Source organism: Hemicordylus capensis, chromosome 1, assembly GCF_027244095.1.
Source record: "Hemicordylus capensis ecotype Gifberg chromosome 1, rHemCap1.1.pri, whole genome shotgun sequence".
In the NCBI taxonomy this organism is placed as follows: Eukaryota; Metazoa; Chordata; class Lepidosauria; order Squamata; family Cordylidae; genus Hemicordylus; species Hemicordylus capensis.
In genome coordinates, this window is record NC_069657.1 from 192,321,919 (window position 1) to 192,343,948 (window position 22,030).

General features: G+C 44.7%; 2 protein-coding genes across 8 annotated transcripts in view; both read right to left on the reverse strand.

Annotated features, from left to right (window-relative positions):
• The window catches only part of TTC21B (tetratricopeptide repeat domain 21B), an 81,156-nt gene extending 71,757 nt beyond the window's left edge, over nucleotides 1-9,399 (reverse strand). Inside the window, exons 1-3 of one of the 4 annotated variants that reach the window (XM_053264332.1) lie at nucleotides 9,352-9,399; nucleotides 6,243-6,372; nucleotides 3,735-3,845 (exon numbers count right to left, since the gene is read on the reverse strand). In XM_053264332.1, the coding sequence (XP_053120307.1) occupies nucleotides 3,735-3,845; nucleotides 6,243-6,372; nucleotides 9,352-9,384 (274 nt within the window). In that variant the 5' untranslated portion in view covers nucleotides 9,385-9,399. Of the gene's footprint in view, nucleotides 1-3,734; nucleotides 3,846-6,242; nucleotides 6,373-7,646; nucleotides 7,763-7,901; nucleotides 8,168-9,351 lie in introns of those variants that run through there. The other 3 variants (XM_053264324.1, XM_053264339.1, XM_053264346.1) reach the window with 3 other exon arrangements.
• Nucleotides 9,400-16,375: 6,976 nt separating this feature from the next.
• The window catches only part of LOC128331014 (sodium channel protein type 1 subunit alpha), a 179,336-nt gene continuing 173,681 nt past the window's right edge, over nucleotides 16,376-22,030 (reverse strand). For all 4 annotated transcript variants that reach the window (XM_053264397.1, XM_053264383.1, XM_053264404.1 and 1 more), the window contains exons 25-27: nucleotides 21,884-21,988; nucleotides 21,262-21,532; nucleotides 16,376-19,652 (exon numbers count right to left, since the gene is read on the reverse strand). In XM_053264397.1, coding sequence (XP_053120372.1) covers nucleotides 18,481-19,652; nucleotides 21,262-21,532; nucleotides 21,884-21,988 — 1,548 coding nt within the window. In that variant the 3' untranslated portion in view covers nucleotides 16,376-18,480. The remainder of the gene's footprint in view (nucleotides 19,653-21,261; nucleotides 21,533-21,883; nucleotides 21,989-22,030) is intronic.

Consider the following 22,030-nt stretch of genomic DNA (forward strand, 5'->3'; position numbering starts at 1 on the left):
GTTACAGCACATACTGTAAGCACTTGAGATGAAAATATGCTAATGAATCAGTGCAATCACATTATGCTTTCACTGCTGTGGATTTACATAACGATTCCAGCATGTAGTAGCCACAGGCTGCCATGCCATGCCATGCCATGCCACCACAGGCTGCATGTGGCTTTTAACATACTGGCCCTATCCACCCCCAGCACAGTACCTCCAGTGACTGTTGCTGGTGACTGTTTTATGTTTCTTTTTAGATTTGTGAGCCCTTTGGGGACAGAGATCCTAGTAGTGTGCACGGATCGGTTCGGAGGCCATTCCACTGGCCTCCGAACCGATCCGGACAAGGGGTGGTTTTGGTTCGGGAGGGTTGGGGGGGGGGTTCCATTAAGGGCGGGGGGGGCTTTACTCACCCCTCCCGCGCTTTGCTGCTCTGGCGCCATAATTATTTTTAAAAATGCGCCGCAGAATTGCTCGTTGCTTGCCGCTCCGGGGCTCCTTCTTGACTTCAAAATCGGGCGGCAGGATACTTCCCTGCCGCCCCCGAAGCCCCCTCAAGCCATTTGAGCTCTTGAAATCTCGCCCGGACCGAGTGCTAAAGCGCTCGGGCGGGCGGCGGGGAGATGTCTGTCCGTCCGCCCGCCCCCTTCCCTGCCTTCTGCGAAGTGCAGGGAGCCTTCTGCGTGCGCAGAAGCAGGGAGCCTTCTGCGCACGCGCGCGCAGAAGGCTCCCTGCACTTCGCAGAAGGCAGGGAAGGGGCGGGCGGACGGACAGACATCTCCCCGCCGCCCGCCCGAGCGCTTTAGCACTCGGTCCGGGCGAGATTTCAAGAGCTCAAATGGCTTGAGGGGGCTTCGGGGGCGGCAGGGAAGTATCCTGCCGCCCGATTTTGAAGTCAAGAAGGAGCCCCGGAGCGGCAAGCAACGAGCAATTCTGCGGCGCATTTTTTAAAATAATTATGGCGCCAGAGCAGCAAAGCGCGGGAGGGGTGAGTAAAGCCCCCCCCGCCCTTAATGGAACCCCCCACCCCAGTGCCGAGCCGCAGGTCCGCGGTCCAGTGCACACCCCTAAGAGATCCATCTTATTTATTTGTTATTTCTGTGTAAACCTCCCTGAGCCATTTTTGGAAGGGCAGTATAGAAACTGAATGAATGAATGAATGAATGAATACTGCAAACCATATCACATGTGATTCAGCAACAGCATGCCAAAAGCTGAATACAGGTTACATTCCTTCTGTGGGGCACTCACGCTGAATTGGCTCAACTAAAAATGATAATAGAAGGCTGAAGTTGAAATGGACCTTCCAGGGTGGCCAGAACGTGAGACAAATGGACCATAACCCAAAATTTGGCTTTTAAAAAGCCAAATCTGGCAACAGAGCTTGGAGGTCTTCTAGTCCAACCCCATCTTCTGTGCAGGAAATGACTACAGCAATCCTTAACTACATGAGGCAGACTGTTCCAATGTGGAGCAGCTACAGGTCGAGAATCCTTTATCTGGACTGCTTGGGACAAGAGGTGTTCCGGATTTCAGATTTTTCTGGATTTTGGAATATTTTCATAAATAAGATATCTTGGGCATGAAAGGTTATTGGGTTTTTTTAACGGTTTTATTTAAAGTATCTAATCAAATAAACACTGAATTTACTCAAACATGGCATTTTAGGTGGAAATGAAACTCAGATGAAAATGAAGTTCCTTTGTGCCTTCCTGCCAAGCTCCTTCCCGCCTTCCCCTCTCTCAGACCGGCTTGAGAAGTGTATGAGTGGCAGTGCTTGAGAGGCAGTAAACAAAAGGCAGATAGCAAAGCCTGAGGGGAAGAACTAAAAGGGGAGCTAATGAGCTGAGGAAGCAACAACAGTGAGTTTAGGGGCCGTAAGCGATCGCTCCTGCAAACTGCGCATCCCGCCCAATCCCAGCCCCAATGCTTCCCAGCCGACAGTAATGTTCTCTCTGTGAGTTGCGGGCTTTTTGCTGATTTGTTATACAGTACTGTATATACTCTATTAGCTACTGAGTTGGGGCCGGGATTGGTTGGGGGGCTGAGGGGTTTTTGTGTGTGTGTGAGAGGTTGAAGCTACAAGCATTCACCACCACCACCACCCCCGGCATGGTGTCCGGATTTCGGAGCTTTCTGGAGTCCAGATAAAGGATTCCTGACCTGTATTACAGTTAGGAAATTTCTCTTAATGTCTAGCCTAAATCTGCTTCCTGGTAATTTCAGCCACTGGATCCAGTCCTGTCTGCAAGAGCAACAAGGAACAAGTCCCTTCCTCTTTCTATGTGACAGCCCTTCAGATATTTGAAGACAGCTATTACATTTCCTCTTAGTCTTCCCTTCTCCAGGCTAAACATCATGATAACCTTTCTCATGGCTGTCATCTGCTGAAGTACATAAGTCCTTCTAAGTGCTCACTGTAGCATATTAATCATCATTCAACTTATTAATCAAGCAGATCTAACTGTTGTGACTGCTTGAGATACTAATATTTCAGAGAGATCTAGAGCTCTGATCCTGCTAATGTTAACTAGTAAGTTAAAATCTATTTTAATTGTACTTGAAACAAATATCTTCTGCTCTGTACAGCAAAGTTTCTTTGACAGCTCCTGGGGGAAGATTTGGAACCTCTCCGAGAGAAAGAAGACGGACCTAGACCTTTGGAGGGCTGAATTTTTTCCAGTAAGGTAGTCTGGCTGGCTAAAGTGCCAGACCAAGAGGCATGGTGAAGCCATAGATCAGAGGCAAACAGAGGTCAGTTCTAGAAAGGCAGGTAGAGAGTATGCAGAACAGGAAGAGAAGCAGAGAGTGGAGATGGCGTGGGGATCTGCAAGCTGTACTCAGTGGGTCTTTGAGAGGTGTCAAAGAGAGACAGAGCTGTAATAATGGGTGACATCAATTATCCTCACACAGACTGGGCAAATTCATGTGTGGGTATTGAGAGAGAGGCCAAATTTCTAGACATGCTAAATTACTATGCCTCAGAACAGTAGGTTGCAGAACCAATCAGAGAGAAGGTGACCTTGGACTTAATCCTGAGTAGTAATCCTCCTTGCATGGGGCATTTGGGAATATCTGGAAGCCGGGTTGCATTTTCCCAGCCTCCAGAACTCTCCACTGCTTAGAGCAGCATGGATCGTGTGGGCGTGTGAGTTGTGCGTCCCACACATGGATCAGAATTGTCGGGGGGGGGGGGGAGGGAGGTAAGCTTGATCTTGCCTTCCCCGCCGCCGCCACACCCTTCCTGCCCACCAAAATTGGTTGTGAGAATGGCCTTATGGTTTTTCACAGATGCAATAGCTCAAACAGCAAAGCTCCAGCCTGGCTCCTGGAAAGTCTGTAGTTCATGACCACTTGCAGTAGGTAACATTGGTACCTTCACACTGCAAGAAGTACCCTGGAAGCTTAGTACACCTCATTCCTAAAGCTCAAGGCACTGGAACATAGCTAGCTGTCTTACACTGAGTCAGACCACTGGTCCATCTAGCTTAATACTATCTATGCAGAAGAGCAGGAGCTCTCAAAGGTTTCAGGCACGAGTCTTTCCCAGCCCTGCCTGGAGATGCCAGGGATTGAACCCAAGACTTTCTGCATGCAGAACAGGTGCTCAACCACTGAGCTATGGCCCCATTCCCAGGGTACCATACTTTCATACTAAACTGGAAACAAAAGTACATGTATCCATTATGCACAATTACATAGCTGTTTGGAGTCCATACTGTTTTATTAGTTGCAAAAATAACTGATACCTGGATGTGGGCTCTTTTTTTGAGCATAGATCTGTGCCATCATTGTGCAGAGAGATACATCCTGCTTGGTTTTAACAGATTCAAGTTCAGCAAGAGCCTCTTGAATGCGCCCTAAGAAAACAAATTCAAGAAGGTCAATTGCGTTTTCTTACTCAACAGAATATCCACTTCACCAGTCTACTCATGGAGAAAAACATACCTTAATATTATACAAAATATGCGAATTTCAGTTTGGAGATTTGCAATAAAATGGGTATTCAGTTGTTATGAGTAAAGTAACAGTTTCATTAGGACTGAAAGAAGTCATATACAGAAGTCATACAGCCAGCGTGGTTTAGTGGTTAGAGTGCTGGACTAGGACCAGGGAGACTCGAGTTCAAATCCCCATTCAGCCATGATACTTGCTGGGTGACTCTGGGCCAGTCACTTCTCTCTCAGACTAACCTACTTCACATGGTTGTTGTGAGGAGAAACCTAAGTATGTAGTACACCACTCTGGGCTACTTGGTGGAAAAGTGGGATACAAATGTAAATAAATAAATAAATAAATAAATAAATAAATAAATAAAATGCAGAAAATGCTTAGCCTACTAAGAGAAAAATGTATAGTCTCTACAAGTAAAAAAGGAAACAACCCTTTGTGCATCTTAGCCACATAGCATATATTGTAAGTGACAGGAATAACAGCAAAGGACAGTGATGTTTTACTCTCTTTCTTTTAGGTGGCTCAAATGTCAAGATGGGAAACTTAGGTATAACCTCCCCAAAGCTACAAAGTCCACTGGGTGAACTTCTGCCTGTTTTCCCCTTGCTGAATGATTTTCTGGTGCTGGCTTCCAACTGGCTTGTGATCTCCTTGCTTCTTGGTTGGGTTGTTATCATACAAATCAAGTGCTGCCATGGGCAACAGTACCACCACTGGCTGGGCGGCGGGGGAGGGAGGGAGGGAGGGAGGGGGAACACAAAAGGAGGGGATAAAGTGTATTCAAAGGAACTGAGAGGATACATCAGGAAAGGAAAAAGGAAGGTTTAATGTTGTGGTTTTCTTCTCAGCACTGAGTATAATAGGCTGTGCTATTACTGCTATAACTATCTGGTTTTGCTGGATCTCAGATTGACAAAAGACAGAACTGGGTGCCTTCCTTCCTTGAGTTGTGGTTTTTTGTTTGTGAGATAGTGCTGTGGAGAGAAACGGACTGTGGCAGCTTTGTGTGTGTGTAATATTTCTTGGTGATTGCTGTGGTGATGTCTAATCTTGAGTAACTTGTGCTTCACTCACTGCTCTGGTCTGCTCTGCACTGTAAGGTCTACTCAGTCAAAATGTGGCTGAAGTTGCTCTAGTTGAGCTTATGGCTATACTTGCTGCTAAGGGCACAGCTGTGGAAGCTGTTGCAATGCTAGGAATACAAGGAGTCATAATTGTGTGAGTGAGAGCAAGTTGTGCCAATGATGTTACTGTAGTGCAAGCACTGTGGCTGGCAGTGGATTCTATGTCAGTGATTCTTTTTTGGCCATTTTTGGACTGTTTGAAATGTGTGTTCTGTGTTGGGAGGGACACATTCCCTTTTATTGTGTGCTTCTGCAGTGTTTTTCAAGGCAGGGTTGCAAAATGCATTGCAAATTGCAATGCAAAACTTGTGTGTGCACTCCGTGAGTGCAGCTTGTTCCGGCCAAAGGGACCAATGGGGAAACTCGAAGCACCCCATTGTTCCCCATGGGTAGCTCCTAGGGACACCAAAGTTGGTTGGGTGGTAGCGCATAATGGGAGCTATCTACCATCCGACCCAAAAAAGAAATGGGCAAATGGGAGATTAATTTTTTTAACCTTTTCCCCAAACCCTAGTAGGATTCCTAACCCTACCAGCCAACCCACTTTGATTTCTCTAGGAGCTACACATGGGGAACAGTGGGGTGTTTTGTGTTTTCCCATTGTTTCCTATGGCTGAAACACTAGAAACGTTTCGAGTTTGTTCTGTCAAAACAACCAGTCCAACCAGGCATTTCGACAAAATGTTTCGGCCACCCATGTTTCAAGCGCAAAACAGAATGCAAAATCTGTTTTGTGCACATCCCTAAATTCTACTCCTCTCCCTAGTACCTACAGTTTGAGTAACAATGGTTTAAATTAAAATATACCTTGCTATTCATAAGAATAGCTTCTCTTGGGGGCAGGGGCTCTAAATTGTGCAGGCTATGTAATATCCTCACAGACAGGGGATGCAAGTTTGGTGGAGAGATGTGGTTCACACAATGAACTTCGTGGCTGAGCAAGGATTTCACTGTAGATCTCTTACATCCAAAGCAATTCCCAATAATGCTGGTTACATGTGTTTTACTGCATAACCAAACATTTAACTGCAAATCTTAACTGTTACTGTAACAGACCTCTAATGTGAGGCACATAATCTGCAATTGTTTAGAAATCAGCTCACAAGCATGATAGCTGCTGTGCCTTGGGGAAAGAAGCAATATTTTAAAATATTCAAAAGATATTCAGTAGATTGTTACCTTCCATCAGGATGCCATAAGCACGGTAGAAAATGAACACCGGGTCACTGCCAAACAGCTTAATGCCTTCATTTGCAACTGTTTGGACATGACGAAAATAGCCTTCCCGGCAATAATAATTAATTAAAGCCTGAAATGGAGATGGTACTTTGATAAGCACAAATAAGCAAGTACATGCATTAAACAGAAAAAGGATTCTGGGGCATTTCCAGGATGCACACTCGCTTTGTTAGGCCTCACTGTTGCCCAGCATGAACTGAAAGTGAAACCTAGAAGCAAAACTCTCCAGCAGCTGTTCACTGTAGGGGAAGACCAGTGCTCGAGTTGACTTTTAGGGAAAGTTGTCTGCTATTACTGATGTTTTCAGAATGCAGAATGTGCCACAGTGGCAAATTTATGCATGTTTTAACTGGTCGTGAATTGTCTTGAGACTATGGTTACAGACAGTACAGAAATATGTTGAATAAATAAGTAGTAATCAAATGGACCAGTTTGGCCAGTATGTTTGCTGGCCTGCCCTAAGAGCATTGTGGAGGAATCTGGGGGCATACTGCTCCCTCCTGTCAGTACATCATCCCAGTGCCATGTAATCATGTGGGGGGGGGAATGATGGTTCATCTGAAGCATTGTGGAAGCATATGGGTTCTTCCCAGCATTCCCAGCTGCAATGGCTGGCAATTACGGGAGTGAACAACATCTGGGAATCCCTCTTACACTGGTGGATAGTGTGCTTCACCTTGAACAATCCCATTGCAACCTCATCATGTGGAGGGGTGGTTCATCTTAAAATACTGTACTCCATCTGTGTTATTTGCACAAATGGCACATGGAGGGAGAGCTGAATGGGGAAACAGGAGGTAGGCATGGATTTTCCATTCCCTGTAAGTGCCCCTTGTGCTGCCTATACATATATATGCTCACACGGACTGTGGAGTCCTTCCATGCAGAAGCCAAGCCCTATATTTTAAGAGATCTATCTTAAATCATTTCACACATTCACTGGAACTACAAAGTGTGAGTGTGTGAGAAGCAGAAGAACATAACTGCAGGTCCCTGTTGAAACCTGAACGTAAACTCAGTGGCAAGCTCCAGTTTGCCACTGTGGCACATTCTCCATGGGCTGTATGTTTCCCACAGTAACCGTAGTGGGTGGAACGATGCCGAATGGACACGGGCCAAAGGCAAAGCTCTAATCTATTCTGTGCGGCTGTCTTTCGAAATGAGAGCTGGGAAGGCCCCAGGGGGAGAACAACCCGCCTTGATCCATTTGCAGGCATCATGCAAATTCGACAGGCTGAGGAGCCCAGAGCCCTGCGCCAGCTTTTCACGAGGCAGTGCGGGTAATGCTGCTGCTGCTGCTGCTCCTCCAGAGCAAGGAGCATTACATTCTGCCTCATAGCAAACCTGTCAGGAGGAAACATATAACTGTACTACTGCTGCTGCTGCTGCTGCTGCTGGCGAAGGGGCACCGGTCCTCCGGTCTTGCCCGCACCCCACGCCTGCACTCTTCACAACATCTCGGGACGTTACGCTTCCAAAAGGAGAACAAAAGATAGTACCAGAAAAAGAAGGGGAGGGGGGCAATACAGTGTGGCAGAAGACGAGGGAAGAAGAATCGCCACCGAGGGGAGGGGGGAGCCTGGGGCGCCTCTGACAAACCTGCAGCAAGGAAGAATCCATGGCCGCCGGAAGCAGGAGCAGCCGCCGCAGCAGCATCCAACGCAACCCTCCTCGTTGCCAATACAACAAGAGCTCCCTCCTCCTCCAGGCGCGTCAGGAGGTGGGGCCTGAGGAGAGGCAGAGGAGGGAAGGGAGAACTCGCCAGAAAGCGAAGGAGGTCGTCGCCTTCCTATTGATCTCCCCGCTGCCTACAACCGTTTCATATTCGACCTTTTTGCCATTTGCAAGCATATGCTACAATAAAAGGTGCCAGAAGATTCTGTGTTTTTGCTACCTCCGTATAGGCGGCTGGCGGCAGCGCCAAAGGAGCGGAGCCGAAGGGTGCAAATGCCTCCTCCTCCCCCGCCAAGTTGGGCTAGGTGCCACACACACACATCCCATTGTTGAACCCGTTGCTGCATCACAAAACTGCTAATTAAAACAAGGCTGGAGTCTTACGCCTGGGTAGACATCGCTTCTAGCTGGACTAAGAGGGGCCTTTTAAGGCGGTCCCCCGCCCTTGTATTTTTAAGGAAGGGTGGGGACGGGGACAAAGCGGGCAATCTGTCCTAGGGAGGCTCCCACAAGACTGAGGGCCTCTAAAGTATTGGTTAATCTTGACAGCATTTGGCGGGGGTTGCAGAGGCGGAGGGATCATGCAAACTGTGTCTTGCCTCTGCAGCCTTGGGGGAGAGACTGTCTGTGTTCAAGCCACTATCCAGACGGACTGTTCAAGCCTACAGCCCTCTTGCTGGTGTCTCCCTTGGGTTTCCTTTTCAGATGATGAGCCCTTTTGGGACAGAGAACTACCTTCTCTCATCCCTTTTGCTATATAAAGGGCTTTGAAAACTTTTTTTCTGGTTGGAAAATCAATATATAAACACTGTTAATAATAAGTAAACATCAACTCTATCAAAACCAATACATATGTTTAGATGGGAGCATTCACACAAAATATAGCTTTTCTTTCCAAAATTGGAATCTAGGACAAATAAAGTTTTCCCCACTCCCACAATATTATTTAGCCCCTTTTGTGGATTCCCTCCCAATATATATTTTTCTAGTGCAGCTGCTGCCCTCTGGGAATAGTTGAATGTAGCACAAACATGTATATGGAATGAGAGGCCCCCAAATTTTGCCACTGGTTATCTTGGAAAATTAGGGGTGTGAGCTACTCTGATAGAATTTCCAAGCAGTCCATTTCAATGGGCCAAAGTTGCAGCTGAAGCTTTTGATAATTCTCTTCAGGTATGAGCAGGGGTGTAGTGGGGGGGGGGACATGCAGGGACAGAGCATTGGTACATCTTGGCTTCGCTGGCTGTTGGGGTGGGCATGGCCATGGAGGCTCTCATGGAGAGCACCTGCACTTCTGAATTTGCAACTTCACCACTGAGTATGAGTCAATGGTGGCGTGGCTACAAAGAGAAGGTGGTGTTAGAAATATACAAACAAAACAAGGTAGAGTCACAGGGTTCACATTCATGGCAGAGTTTTGACGGTATCATGACACTCTCCCCTCCTGCAAAGAAATAGAAAAAGGAGGCAAGATCACTGACCTGTGCAGCAGCTGTACTGTGTTTTGGATACTATGCAGTGTGAAAAACTAATTGTTATATTATTAGCAAATAAGGAGGTTGTTCACACAGACAGTGGCAGAAGGAGTCTGGTCAAACTCACACACCTCCCCCGCCCCCCGCCGCTGACAGCGGCTGCAAAATTGCACTCCCAGATGATCCACACTGAGGCTATTCACACAATTGCAGAAAATCAGGCAAGCCTCCGCTAGCCCGATTTTCTGCAATCATGAGAACCACCGGGCTCGGCTGCGAGCCTGGTGGTTCTTGAGTGGGTAACCCGCTCAAGTAGCCCGCCCCTAAACCCAGGTTTGTGGAGCGAGTGCTCTGCAAACCCGTTTTTTAAAATCGTGAGTAGCCGCTGCACGGCTGAGCTGCACGGCTCTGCTGCACGGCTACTCACGAGGAGACCCCCGGAGGGGAGGCGAAAAGCTTCCTCCCAGCTCCGGAGGTCTCGCCAGCATGCCCTGCACTACTGATCAGCCCCAGCCCCCGCCGGCTCCGTCACGGAACCGGCAATCGTGTGGGTGACCGATTTGGCTACCCAGGGCACCTGCCCTCCCCGCTCACTCTCGCAAACCAGGTCTCACTGATCGTGAGACCGGGCTCACTGTGTGCCTCCAGCACTGAGCTCCTCATGATACACGTAATGGATTGGGGGATTCTCCCAGGAGATGGGCACCCTAGGTGCCTGTCTCTGTGTCCACTGGGGATACACATAGCTCCAGCGAACATACAACCCTGGAGCCCAGGTTAAGGGCTCAGCCAAGCCCTTAACCCTGGCTAACAGCCAGGCTACAAAGTGGGGCTAAGTGGCACTGCCCCACTAGGATTGGGCCCTATCCTGGCGGTTCCCACACACAGCCTAACCCAGGCTGGGCTTCCCTAAGCCTGAGTTAGGGTGTGTGTGAGATAATCTCTATATCCATGTATGTTGTACATTTTCACATTGGTTATTTATTGAACCATACTATAATACATTCATTTACTATCATACCTTTTGTGCATGTGTCTGTTACTAGATTTAATTTGTCAACACTGCTGTACATTATAATGGTGGTTTCAAAGTACAGGAATGAGCCAATACTGGGCTATGAAATTTGTTTATTTTTACATTTCTCTACTACTGTTAATTATGCTGACTTTAAGAAGGGTTTAGATAAATTCATGGAATTTATCATGGAAGACAGATCTATCAACGGCTAGTAGTCTGAGGGCTATAGGCTATATATATAGGCCTCCAGCCTAAGAGGCAAGATGGCTCTAAATACCAGTTGCAACAGCAGGAGAGAGGGTGTGTCTGCCTTCAGCTATTGCCTGTAGGCTCCCCAGAGGTATCTGGTGGGCCACTATGTTAAACAGGATGGTCGACTAACAGGGCTGTTCTTATGTTCCTCCAAGGAGTTCAGAGCGATGTACATTGGGACGAAAACCCCCAACTTTAAGTATATGCTGATGGGATCCGAGCTGAGGGATCTTGGGGTCATGGTGGACAGCTCATTGAAAGTGTGGACTCAATGTGCGGCAGCTGTGAAAAAGGCAAATTCCATGCTAGGGATCATTAGAAAGGGGATCTATCTATTATATTAATTCTCGTAGACGTGCCTCTGTGGGGATGCGTCCCAGTAACCCAGCGGATTGGCTGGGCGGTGGAGGCCAGCCAGGGGAGAGACAGGGCGAGCGAGACAGGCGCGCGGGGGAGAGACAGGGCGAGTGAGACAGGCGTGCGGGGGAGAGACAGGGCAAGCGAGACAGGCGCGCGCGGGAGAGACAGGGCAAGCGAGACAGGCGCGCGGGGGAGAGACAGGGCGAGCGAGACAGGCGCGCGGGGGAGAGACAGGGCGAGCGAGACAGGCGCGCGCGGGAGAGACAGGGCTAGAGAGGCACGGTGAGGGTGGAGAGAGCGAGAGAGAGAGAGGCGCGGAGGGGAGAGAGACAGAGCGAGCAAGAGAGGTGGTGTGGGGGGGGCAGAGCGAGTAAGAGAGCTGTTGTGGGGGGGGGGGACAGAGCGAGTGAGAGAGCTGTGGAAGGACCAGCCAAACAAATTCTCCCAACTAACCCCCAAAAGGAAGTGAACTACCGCACAGATGCTCTGTGCAGGTTCAGCTAGTTGAAAATAAAACGGCTAACATTATAATGCCCTTATACAAAACTATGGTGGGACCACACTTGGAGTACTGTGTACAATTCTGGTCACCACATCTTAAAAAGGACATTGTTGAACTGGAGAAGGTACAGAAGAGGGCAACCAAGATGATCAGGGGCCTAGAGCACCTCTCTTATGAGGCAAGACTACAACACCTGGGGCTTTTTAGTTTAGAAAAAAGACGATTGCAGGGAGACATGATAGAGGTCTATAAAATCATGCATGGTGTGGAGAAAGTGGATAGAGAGAGAGAGATTCTTTTCCCTCTCACACAACACTAGAACCAGGGGTCACTCCATGAAATTGATTGCCAGGAGGTCTAGGACCAACAAACAGAAGTACTTTTTCACACAATGCGTGATCCACTTGTGGAACTCTCTGTCACAGGACGTGGTGACAGCCAACAACCTGGATGGCTTTAAGAGGGGTTTGGATGACTTCATGGAGGAGAGGTCTATCAACGGCTACTAGTCGGAGGGCTGTGGGCCACCTCCAGCATCAAGGGCAGGGTGCCTCTGAGTACCAGTTGCAGGGGAGTAATGGCAGGAGAGAGGGCACGCCCTCAAGTCCTGTCTGTGGCTTCCAGCGGCATCTGGTGGGCCACTGTGCGAAACAGGATGCTGGACTAGATGGGCCTTGGGCCTGATCCAGCAGGGCTGTTCTTATGTTCTTACATGGCTATGTTTATCCTCACAATAACCCTGTGAGGTAGGTTAGGGAGTAAAAATGACTGGCCCAGAGTCATCCAACAAGTTTCATGGCTGAATGGGGTTTTGAACTGGGGTCTCCCCAGTCTTAGCCCAACACTCTACTGACTACAACACACTGGCTCTGTTAGGCACTGAGTCCCTTGATAATTAAATTTTTTATGTTCTTTTAAAATATAATCCACATCTTCAAAGTAACATTACAATCTTTGTTATAGAACTAATTGCTTGTTTTCCGTATGACTGCTAAATTTTAAGGTCTTTAAATAACATGTTTTTGCTCCACTATGCTTTTATGGACTCTTGTACGTTATTATTTTGGGATGATCACCTTTAACTGGTGGGGGGGGGGAGTGTGCAAGCCATTGCATTAGGGGACATCTTCCTTAGGTTCTATTTCTGCCCAAATGGAAGCATTCCTTCCTCCCTTGCTGCAGTTTGCCCCAAGCTATCGCTTCATATTAAACTCCTACAAACCGCCAAGGCTACATCCTTTATTATACTGTATTGATTTTTATATAGTTTTAAAAACCAGGTTACCCACACTTAACCTTAGAGATATGGCATGCTTAGATGTAAATAAATAAATAACATTCCTTCCTCCCTTGCTGCAGTTTGCCCCAAGCTATCGCTTCATATTAAACTCCTACAAACCGCCAAGGCTACATCCTTTATTATACTGTATTGATACATATAAAAGTTTACAGCATGCATTCATAAAGAACTAGTGCTCTCTGAGCATCCCGTTTTCCTGGAGGACCACTATGATTACAACAAGTAAAGAACGAGAGAGGCCATTCATCTCACACTTTAGGTCACTTCACGCCTGCAGTTTATATAGGTGCCTCCGCCGCTTTACTCATAACTCTTTCCCTCTAGGATGGCAACCAACTAAAGAGTAATTTGGCATCCTTAAAGGACCAGATTTCATCCAAAGGGCTTCCAATTGTTGACCTCTACTTTTCCAGCTTTGTTTCAGGAATCGTGGAGTTCTTCAGAGGCATATCGGAGTTTTCACAGAGAGACGATCGTAACTACCCACCCCGTTCATTTGAATGCATGCCTATCGTGCTTTTGTCCCGTATATGCAGACATTCCTCTGTCAAACGAGAGCCGGAAATGAGGCGCTGCCTGTGCATTCCCCTTGATTCCTTTATTCTCTCCTGTCTCCTGCCGGATAGTCAAGCAATACATGACGTTTACCAAAGACAAGACAGGGAATTTCATCTTTGCTCTGGTTTCTATTGGCTGATCTTAAGTACTCGGCAAGCCGTCAGCGAATAGAAAAGAAGGATGGGCGACGGCTGTACAAAAGGTTTGTGACGTCTCATGGTAAAGCTTGATTGGATGGAGCTTTCTTAGTATGGTAATAAGTAAGTGGAGGAGTAAGTTTATTAGCTTCTGCGGGTTCGCTAGTGAACTTTAGGCTGTGTAAGAAAATCAGACGCTGGTTTGGATCTGCCGGGTTTGTTGTTGCATCGCGTAGCAGCTTATAAGTAACGACCAGTGTTACTCCCACTGCAGATATTAAGTTCGAATAACAAAGCGAGGAAGAGATTGTTGAGCAAGCATTTAACAGACATGGTTCCGATATGGTATACTTGTTCTCAACAAAGGGAATGTCTGTTTTCCCCCTTACAAGTTCATAATTCTGTTTATGGTATAGTTCAACTTGAGTAAACAGACTGAAAAGTTGTATAGAAGGTGATTAAAATTAACTGCATAATATTAAAGGGAAAAGCTACAGTATTGGAAAATAGGATTCTTTTTCTTAAATTTACTTGTAGTTCCCGCTCTTTCTCTAAGGCGCCCAGAGTACTGTAGATGGTTATGTTTATCCTCACAAAAACCCTGTGAGGTAGAATAGGCTGAGAGATAAGCGACTGGCCCAGAGTCACCTGGTGAGTTTCATGGCTGAACAGGGATTTGAGCATGAGTCTGCCCGGTTCCAGTCCAACATGCTAACCACACATTGTTCCTGATCCAGCAGTCAAGTGCAACAGCATGTGAGAGTGGGGTAATCTAACATACTGAATAGAGACGCAGGACGAGGGTAAACCCGTTATTAGCTGCCTTGAAACCTAGTATAATAAGGGCAAGATATAAATGTATTAAATAATAGGCAAAATGCTGACTCCACAATATTAAAACATTGGCTTCAATTTTGAGACAGTGGGATGCAAGTCCTTATCTGCCCGAGCCTATTGGTTAATTATACAGTTCATTCTGATCCATCCTCACTGCCTTCAAATATGATTGGCTCTGTCAATATTGTGGATCTGACAATGCTCACCTTAGGGTTGTGTATGAGAATTCTGATCCAGCTCGGTGGAAACTGCCCAGTTCCTGGTGTTGAATGCAGCAATTCATCCAGCGGGACTATACACATAGAACTCGACCTTGTGTGTGTGTAGCTCACAATCTTTGTATACCACTCTTTGTCCTGGGAGCCCAGGGCGGTGAACAAGAAGTCAGTAAACAAGTTAATTAAAAACAAGCATTTCATTAAAGTATATATAACTAAAAGCCAGCTAACAGCAGCTACAAATCAGACTAAAAGGAAGTCAGAGAAAAACTACTTACTGGCAAAAGGCCTGGGTGAAAAGAGCAGTCTTTAATTTTCTCTGGAAGATTAGGAATGATGCAGGCATGTGGCTCTCATCTGAGAGTGTTCCACACTCTGTGGGCAATCACCAAGAAGGCCCTGTCCCATATACTTAACAAGCAAGCTTCAGCAGATGTCAGCACATAGAGCACACCTATCTAGATGGATAAATTAAACCAGAAGCAGGCAGCCTTGAAGGTACCTGGAGTCCAAGTTATTTAGGCTTTAAAGGTGACGACCAGCACCTTGAATTGTACCCAGAAACAGTTTGGCAGCCAATACAGTGTCTTCAAAATCCAAGATCTTTTGCAGCTGGGTCACCACCAGATGCTCAATCACTATGCCCAAAGTGATTTAGAAACTGGCTGGTAATTGTTAAGGAACAAATATTGGTGGCCGACATCCTGTTTTTCACACAACAGGCTTTACCGTGAGTTTACTGTGAGTTTGAAGTTGCCCCAAAAAACCAATGCAAAAAGTGGATTTTTTTACCCTGGATATAAATCGAGCTACACTGTAACGCACAATGAAAAACCCAATCATGTGAAGTGTTCCCTGACAGCTTGCAGGGACTTTGACGTAAATCTGGCTGGAATAAATCTGGTACATCTTCCATTCCGGAGGAGATGCGAGCTAAAAGCCCTGTGTGAAAAATGCCCTGGTGACAAGAGTGGAGATGCAGCTGTGCACATGGGGGTGGGGGGTGGTCCAATGTTCACATCCCCTCTGGAAGCCCTCTCTGTGACTCAAAGATGGGTCCCTGAGGGTTGTATGACCCTCAGGGACCTACTTCCATGTCACAGGGAGTGCTTTTGGGGAGTGGAGAGATAAATGAAAATTGCCCCCACCCCGAGAAGCCAAAGTAATTACTAAATGCTGTGGTGGGAGTTTGCACAGAGCAGCCTCCACATGGTTAAGATTAGGCATGTGCACAAATAGTTTTGGCCTCTAATTCGAGGCGCCAAAACAAGTCGAGTTGTTGTAGTCAAAATGTTTTGGTGTGTGTGTGTGTGTGGTAGCTTTAAAGAGCAGATACAGGGTGCATACCTGCTTCGCCGCCATTCCAGTTGTGGCACTGTGTTCCCAAAAAGTACACACACAGCTGCTTCCTTGTTCCCAGCAGCCTGAGCGCAGCGTCGGCATGTACATGGTGTCCAAGTGCACACAGGGTATGAGAGGAGCAGGTAAGCACCTCGCAAAGTGTGCCGTTGAGTCGGTGTCGACTCCTGGCGTCCACAGAGACCTGTGGTTGTCTTTTACCTGCTCCTTAAATCTACCGCTTGTTCCTGCCCCCACCTGCACTTTGTGCACATGCCTAGTCAGGATGTCAGCCGGTGGAACTAAGTTCCACATAGGTGTGCTTAGCGACATCACTATCTATTCCTATTTACATTGGAAACTGAAATTTATATGATCCTAGATATGAAAAATAGCCAAGGAAATTACAATAAAAAATTAATCTTTATTATTTTTGCACATTAGTAATGATGTATAGCATTATTTAGGATATTAGTAGCATTTCCTGCATGCAGTTCACCAATACAATATAAGTTGATAATTTGTTAAAAGAAAGAATCTATTTTTAACATATCCCGTGTAAGAAACATAAAATGTCCTGGTGTGTTGGGTTATATCATTTCGCTATTTTTTCTGTGAAAAAATACAGTGGACCCAATATATATTTATAACAGTTCTATTGAAGCATGAATCAAAAGAATAAACATAGTCTGCATAAATAAAAACAGGGAAATATCATGGTCCTGTGAAAGAAAAAGGCTATGTTTTTCTGATGCAGGCACTGCTAGAAATTTAAACAAAATATTACATCCTCTTCCAACGGCAAAGAACAGCCGTTTGGAAGCAAGCAAATTGTGAATCTTTCCTTCACAAATTATTGAATTATTGCACCTTGAAAATGTTAGCAAATATAATTTTAAAAAGCAGAAAGCTACTGTTACCCGTCTCTTCTTCATTTCTTATTTGCTGAAGGTCTTCCATGAAAAAGTGCTATGGACAGAATGTAACCAAAAAGGCTGCAACATCAACCTTAAGATAAAATTCATTTCTTATTTTATGTACATAATGCTCAAAAATAAAATAAAATAACATGATTTTTACAATATTTATATTTGCTTATAAAATTCTAATATTTTCAACAGATTTAGCAGTTTGCAACATGTCTGTACAGTCTGGCTATACATCAGATTTGTTTTCACTTAAATTAAAAAAAAAGTAAAACAAATTTTCTCAAGTAGCGGCAAATATTGCTTAATGATATGAGGGAATGAGGTCTTGTTGAACTTTTTTCTTCTTCACTTTACCTCTGACATATGGCTTTCCATATTTAAGATTCTGGACAGTTGAAGGAAGAGCAGCATAGGCAATATAAACATGCATTGATAGGATCCAAACTGTCTATAATGGTAGAGAATACATCATTTTACCTGTTGAAAGCTTGCACACTAAACCTATTGTGGTACATATTTGATGCAATAAATGTGCTCAGGTTGTTGTTCATTTGCTCAAACATGCACCACAGGTAAAATTACTATTTACACAACAGAGGGTTCTTCGTTAAACACGTACATTGGCAACCTTGCTGAGAGCTGAAGATGGCTAAACAATACTGCAGGAGAAAGCGGAACAGATCTAGAAGGGGTTTTTGGTCAGTTCGGTTTTTTAGGGCACATTGATTTAAGTAAGCTATACAGAACATTGTTTGGACAAGGACATAAAACCAGTGACTTGTGACTCCGGCTCTTGCTGAGACTGAATTGTCTGTGTAAAAATAATCCTTCTGTTTTGGTCTTGTGGATTATAGGGGGCTTTCGAGGCATTTAAAGACTCGTCTGGATGTAACACAACATGAATACTATTGTTAAGCACCTCAGAATTGAGTATTCCTCACAGTAACAGAGTTGTTAAAAACCTGTTGCTCTTTGTGACATAATGTTTTCCCCATGCATGATCTATAAGTGCAGCATGCCTCCATGCAAATCATTTTGGTGTGCATATTAGAGAGAGTCATATAATAGAACACCTGGTCCTCATACCGGTAAAGTAGCACTTACCCCCTTCCCCAACATAAACCCCATTTACAAAAATAGTCACAATGTGTGAATAAAAAGAAAAAAAGATGAATCCACCAACACAGATTTTGTAAAAAGATGGCAAATATGGCAGTTGAAATGCAAACAGTGGATACACTGACTGTACTAAGTGTTTTATGTTTAACACACAAAAAATATTAGTTTCAACCCCTTTTACTGGTCCCTACAGACTGATTAGCCATTTTTCTCTCCTCTTCAGCAGTGTCAGCTGGTAATGAAAACAGTAACCTCCTGTCAAATTCTTACCATATTTTACAGTCACATTTGGAGGACGAGGGGTTGCTGTCTTGTTATAGGCACTGACCTTAAGAATACAGTATATTTGTAAAAACTGTCTGTTTGGCATATACCGCCTAGAGGAGTCCTGTTGACACAACTACATAACTCACACAGGCTGTAAACAATTTGTTACGCAATCAGAATTTTAAAATTGTATTTTACTTTTTCTTCTGTACATCTTTCTCTTCTTTTTCATGTTTTTCTTCAATGGGCTTGGTTACACGATCATAGGATGGTGGACAAATAGCTGTTGACATGGTCAGGTCCGTTTTTTCTGTGTAAGAGTTTTCATTTATCTTGTCGATGAGAATTTCATCTTTGATACGTTGGCCAGTCCCTCCTTCAATTTTATTTTTATATACAAATGACGCTTGATTTACTGTTTGTCTCAGACGATAACGTCTGTAAGCCCGCTGGATAATGAGAGCAGATAACTCCTCCTGTTTTCGTTTTAATGTAGTTGTAATAGGCTCATAGGAGGCTTTGGAAGGATTGGATTGCATAAAGCGATCTTCCATCTGTATGCGAAGGGCATCCATCTCTCCACTCTCCCCCAGAACACGCTTTGTAAAAGCAAACAATATATCAAGGCAGTGAATTCTGTCACCACTTACCATGGGTAGATCCATTGCAATAAGTTGAACCTTGTTTGGTTTTGGTAAATGAAGAGGAGGTTCGAGAGCAGCTGCAAACTCGGAAAGTTTTTTAAATTCCATGAATTGGGTTGCATCTGGATCAAACTTTTCCCAAACTTCATAGAACATCTCGAAGTCATCCTCACTCAAAGGCTCAGCGCTTTCTTCAGTTGCTACGCCAAAGTTCTCCAAAATAACAGCAATATACATGTTCACTACAACTAAAAAGGATATAATAATGTAGCTGACAAAGAAGACAATCCCAACTGAAGGGTTACCACAGTTTCCTTTAACATTGCTACCTGGATGAGGCAAGTTAGGATCACAGTCTGGTTCCCCACTGTTCAGAATGGGTGCTAGCAAGCCATCCCAGCCAGCAGAGGTGGTAATCATAAAGAGGCAGATCATGCTGTTGCCAAACGTTTCAAAGTTGAACATGTCATCAATGCCAACTTCTCTCTTAACATAGGCAAAATTGGACATTCCAAAGATAGCATAGATGAACATGACCAGGAAAAGGAGGAGGCCAATGTTAAACAAGGCAGGAAGAGACATCATCAAGGCAAAGAGCAGCGTGCGTATCCCTTTTGCACCCTTGATCAGCCGCAGGATTCGACCTATCCTGGCAAGTCGGATAACGCGGAACAAAGTGGGGGACACAAAGTATTTCTCAATAATCTCTGCCAGGAACATACCTGTTGAAAAATAATAACATAATAATTGTTTAGCATGGTTTTTGTCAGACTCAAACTAGACATTATTATTTTAAATACATTACAGTATACCTTTTGTGTCTTTTAAAAAAAATAGTCATGGAGGCCTGATCCAAATTGGGACTGTGACACAGGATACTAATCCCTTTTGTGCACTTCACAGTCCCACCAAAAATCCTCCCTAAAGCTGCTATTTGCTCCTGGAGGGAAGATGCTATTTGTACCCAGAGTGGCTTCCATCCTAGGCCACATAACAGCTTCTTTGTAATGATTTCCGTAGGGAAAATAGTGCAGGGGGAAAGAGAAAAGGAAGAACACATTTGGCATCATTCTAGTTTCTTTCTCAGTCGCATTTTTCACACAGCACGCTTTACCACAAGGCTTTACTGCAAGTTCAAAGTTGCCCCCCCAAACCAATGCAAAAATTGTATTTTTTTAAACCCTGCATATAAATTGGACTACACTCTAATGTGCAATGAAAACCCCGATTCGTGTGTGAAGTGCTCCACTATAGCTTGCAGAGACTTTGGGGTAAATTTGGCCAATATGTGAACACACACCCTCCATTCTGGAGGAGATGCGAACTAAAAGACCTGGGTAAAAAACACCAGTGTCTTATCTTTAGTGCATACCTTGCCAGCATCAGTGCTTCAAAGAGCTTTAAGGACTAAGGCTGCAATCCTTTGCACACTGGCTTGCATGTAAGTCTCTCTGAATGAAGTAAATCAATTCTGAGTAAGTTTGCATGGGATTGGGCTATAGGCTTGGCCATCTTTTTATATAGTGGCAATGTGTAAGAACAACTCTGGAATTTAAGAAGCCAACCTGTTTTCATGTTTTATCTAATGCATACAAAGTGATGTGCATTGCTTTTCTACAGCAGAACCATTCTCATCTTTTTATTCTTACCTAGAGTCTAAATTGGGCAACACTTTTGAGACTAACCAATTTAAATAAAATATTAAGCTTTCTTTGGTAATACTAAATCTGCTGCCAAAAGTGTGATGCCAGAAATGCAATAAAGCCACTTTTGGCATTAGGAAAAGTAAGATAGAATCAATAAAAATGAGAGGCTCCTGCTCAACTGACATGCAGCCTGCAACACTGACTTAAGGGAGGAGGTCTAGTTGCTTCCACTCTGCAATTACATCATTTTCTTACTAACAATTGAGCAGACTGTGCTTTGGGGCTCTGACCTGGCCCTAGCCCCCACTCCAGCTCCCATTATCATACACTGAGAACCAGATGTGTACTTTGGTCTCATTGCTCCACTGAGCAGTGGATGCAGAAGTGTTCCAGTAGACTGCGGACCCTGGCATGGCAGGCTGGGGAACAACAGAGATTACCCCACCTGACATGGCTAGATGTAAGCTTCATTCTGTAAAAGCTAGCAAAGCATATTATTTTTGAGTTTATTCCTAATATACTCATAAGCTATGGTGATATAGGACAATGTAAATGTGTAGACTACGTAAATCTAGGAAACAAGTGTAGTTGAACAATAAATTATTGGAATAATAAAGAAAGTTAAGCATGAGACACCATAAGATAGTTTTGACATTCAATTTGTTTTGTTTGAAGGAGGCCTTACCTACAATGGACAGGATGACAACCACAAAATCAAAAATGTTCCAGCCAATGGTGAAATAATAATAGCGCAGGGAAATCAGTTTGAGGACACATTCTCCAGTAAAGAGGACAATGAATATCAGGTTAATCCGGTATAGAACATGTGTCATTTCATCACTTTGATCATCTGTTTCTACCATCATGGTGACCATGTTAAGGCAGATAAGAATCATGATACTGATGTCAAATACTTGTCTTGTCACAAAATCAAAGACTGCACCTTGATATTTATTCTGAAAATGACAAAAGAAATATTGTTCAGTGAAGACTATGGTGTACGTATATGGTATTTAATCAGAATGTATCAGTATCCTGCTCTGTCTCATGGGCTCCAAGCAGCATAGCGCTTTTCTAAATGTGAATACTCCTGTTCTTGTATAGGTCAAAGAGTTAACATATATGGACATATAAGCCCCAGAAAACCAAACTCCTTTAAAGTTAAGCAAATATGGATTGCTATCTCCAGCTTGCAAATAGAGCTAGCTGCTTTCTTGTGTGCTCCCCCGCGGCCCCACCCCCACCCCCATTTGCATTTTTAAAAACTGATCTTTCTGTCTAGAATAGACTGTAAAAGTATCACTTACCCCTGGTCTAGGTATAGGTTTTTGTGGCTTTTTAGACCCCAACTTTTTCATTGCATTGTAATACTTTTTCTGTTCTTCTGTCATAAAGATGTCTTGACCTCCAAAGTAAGGGCATAACATGAAATTTGGTTATAATCATATTCCCAT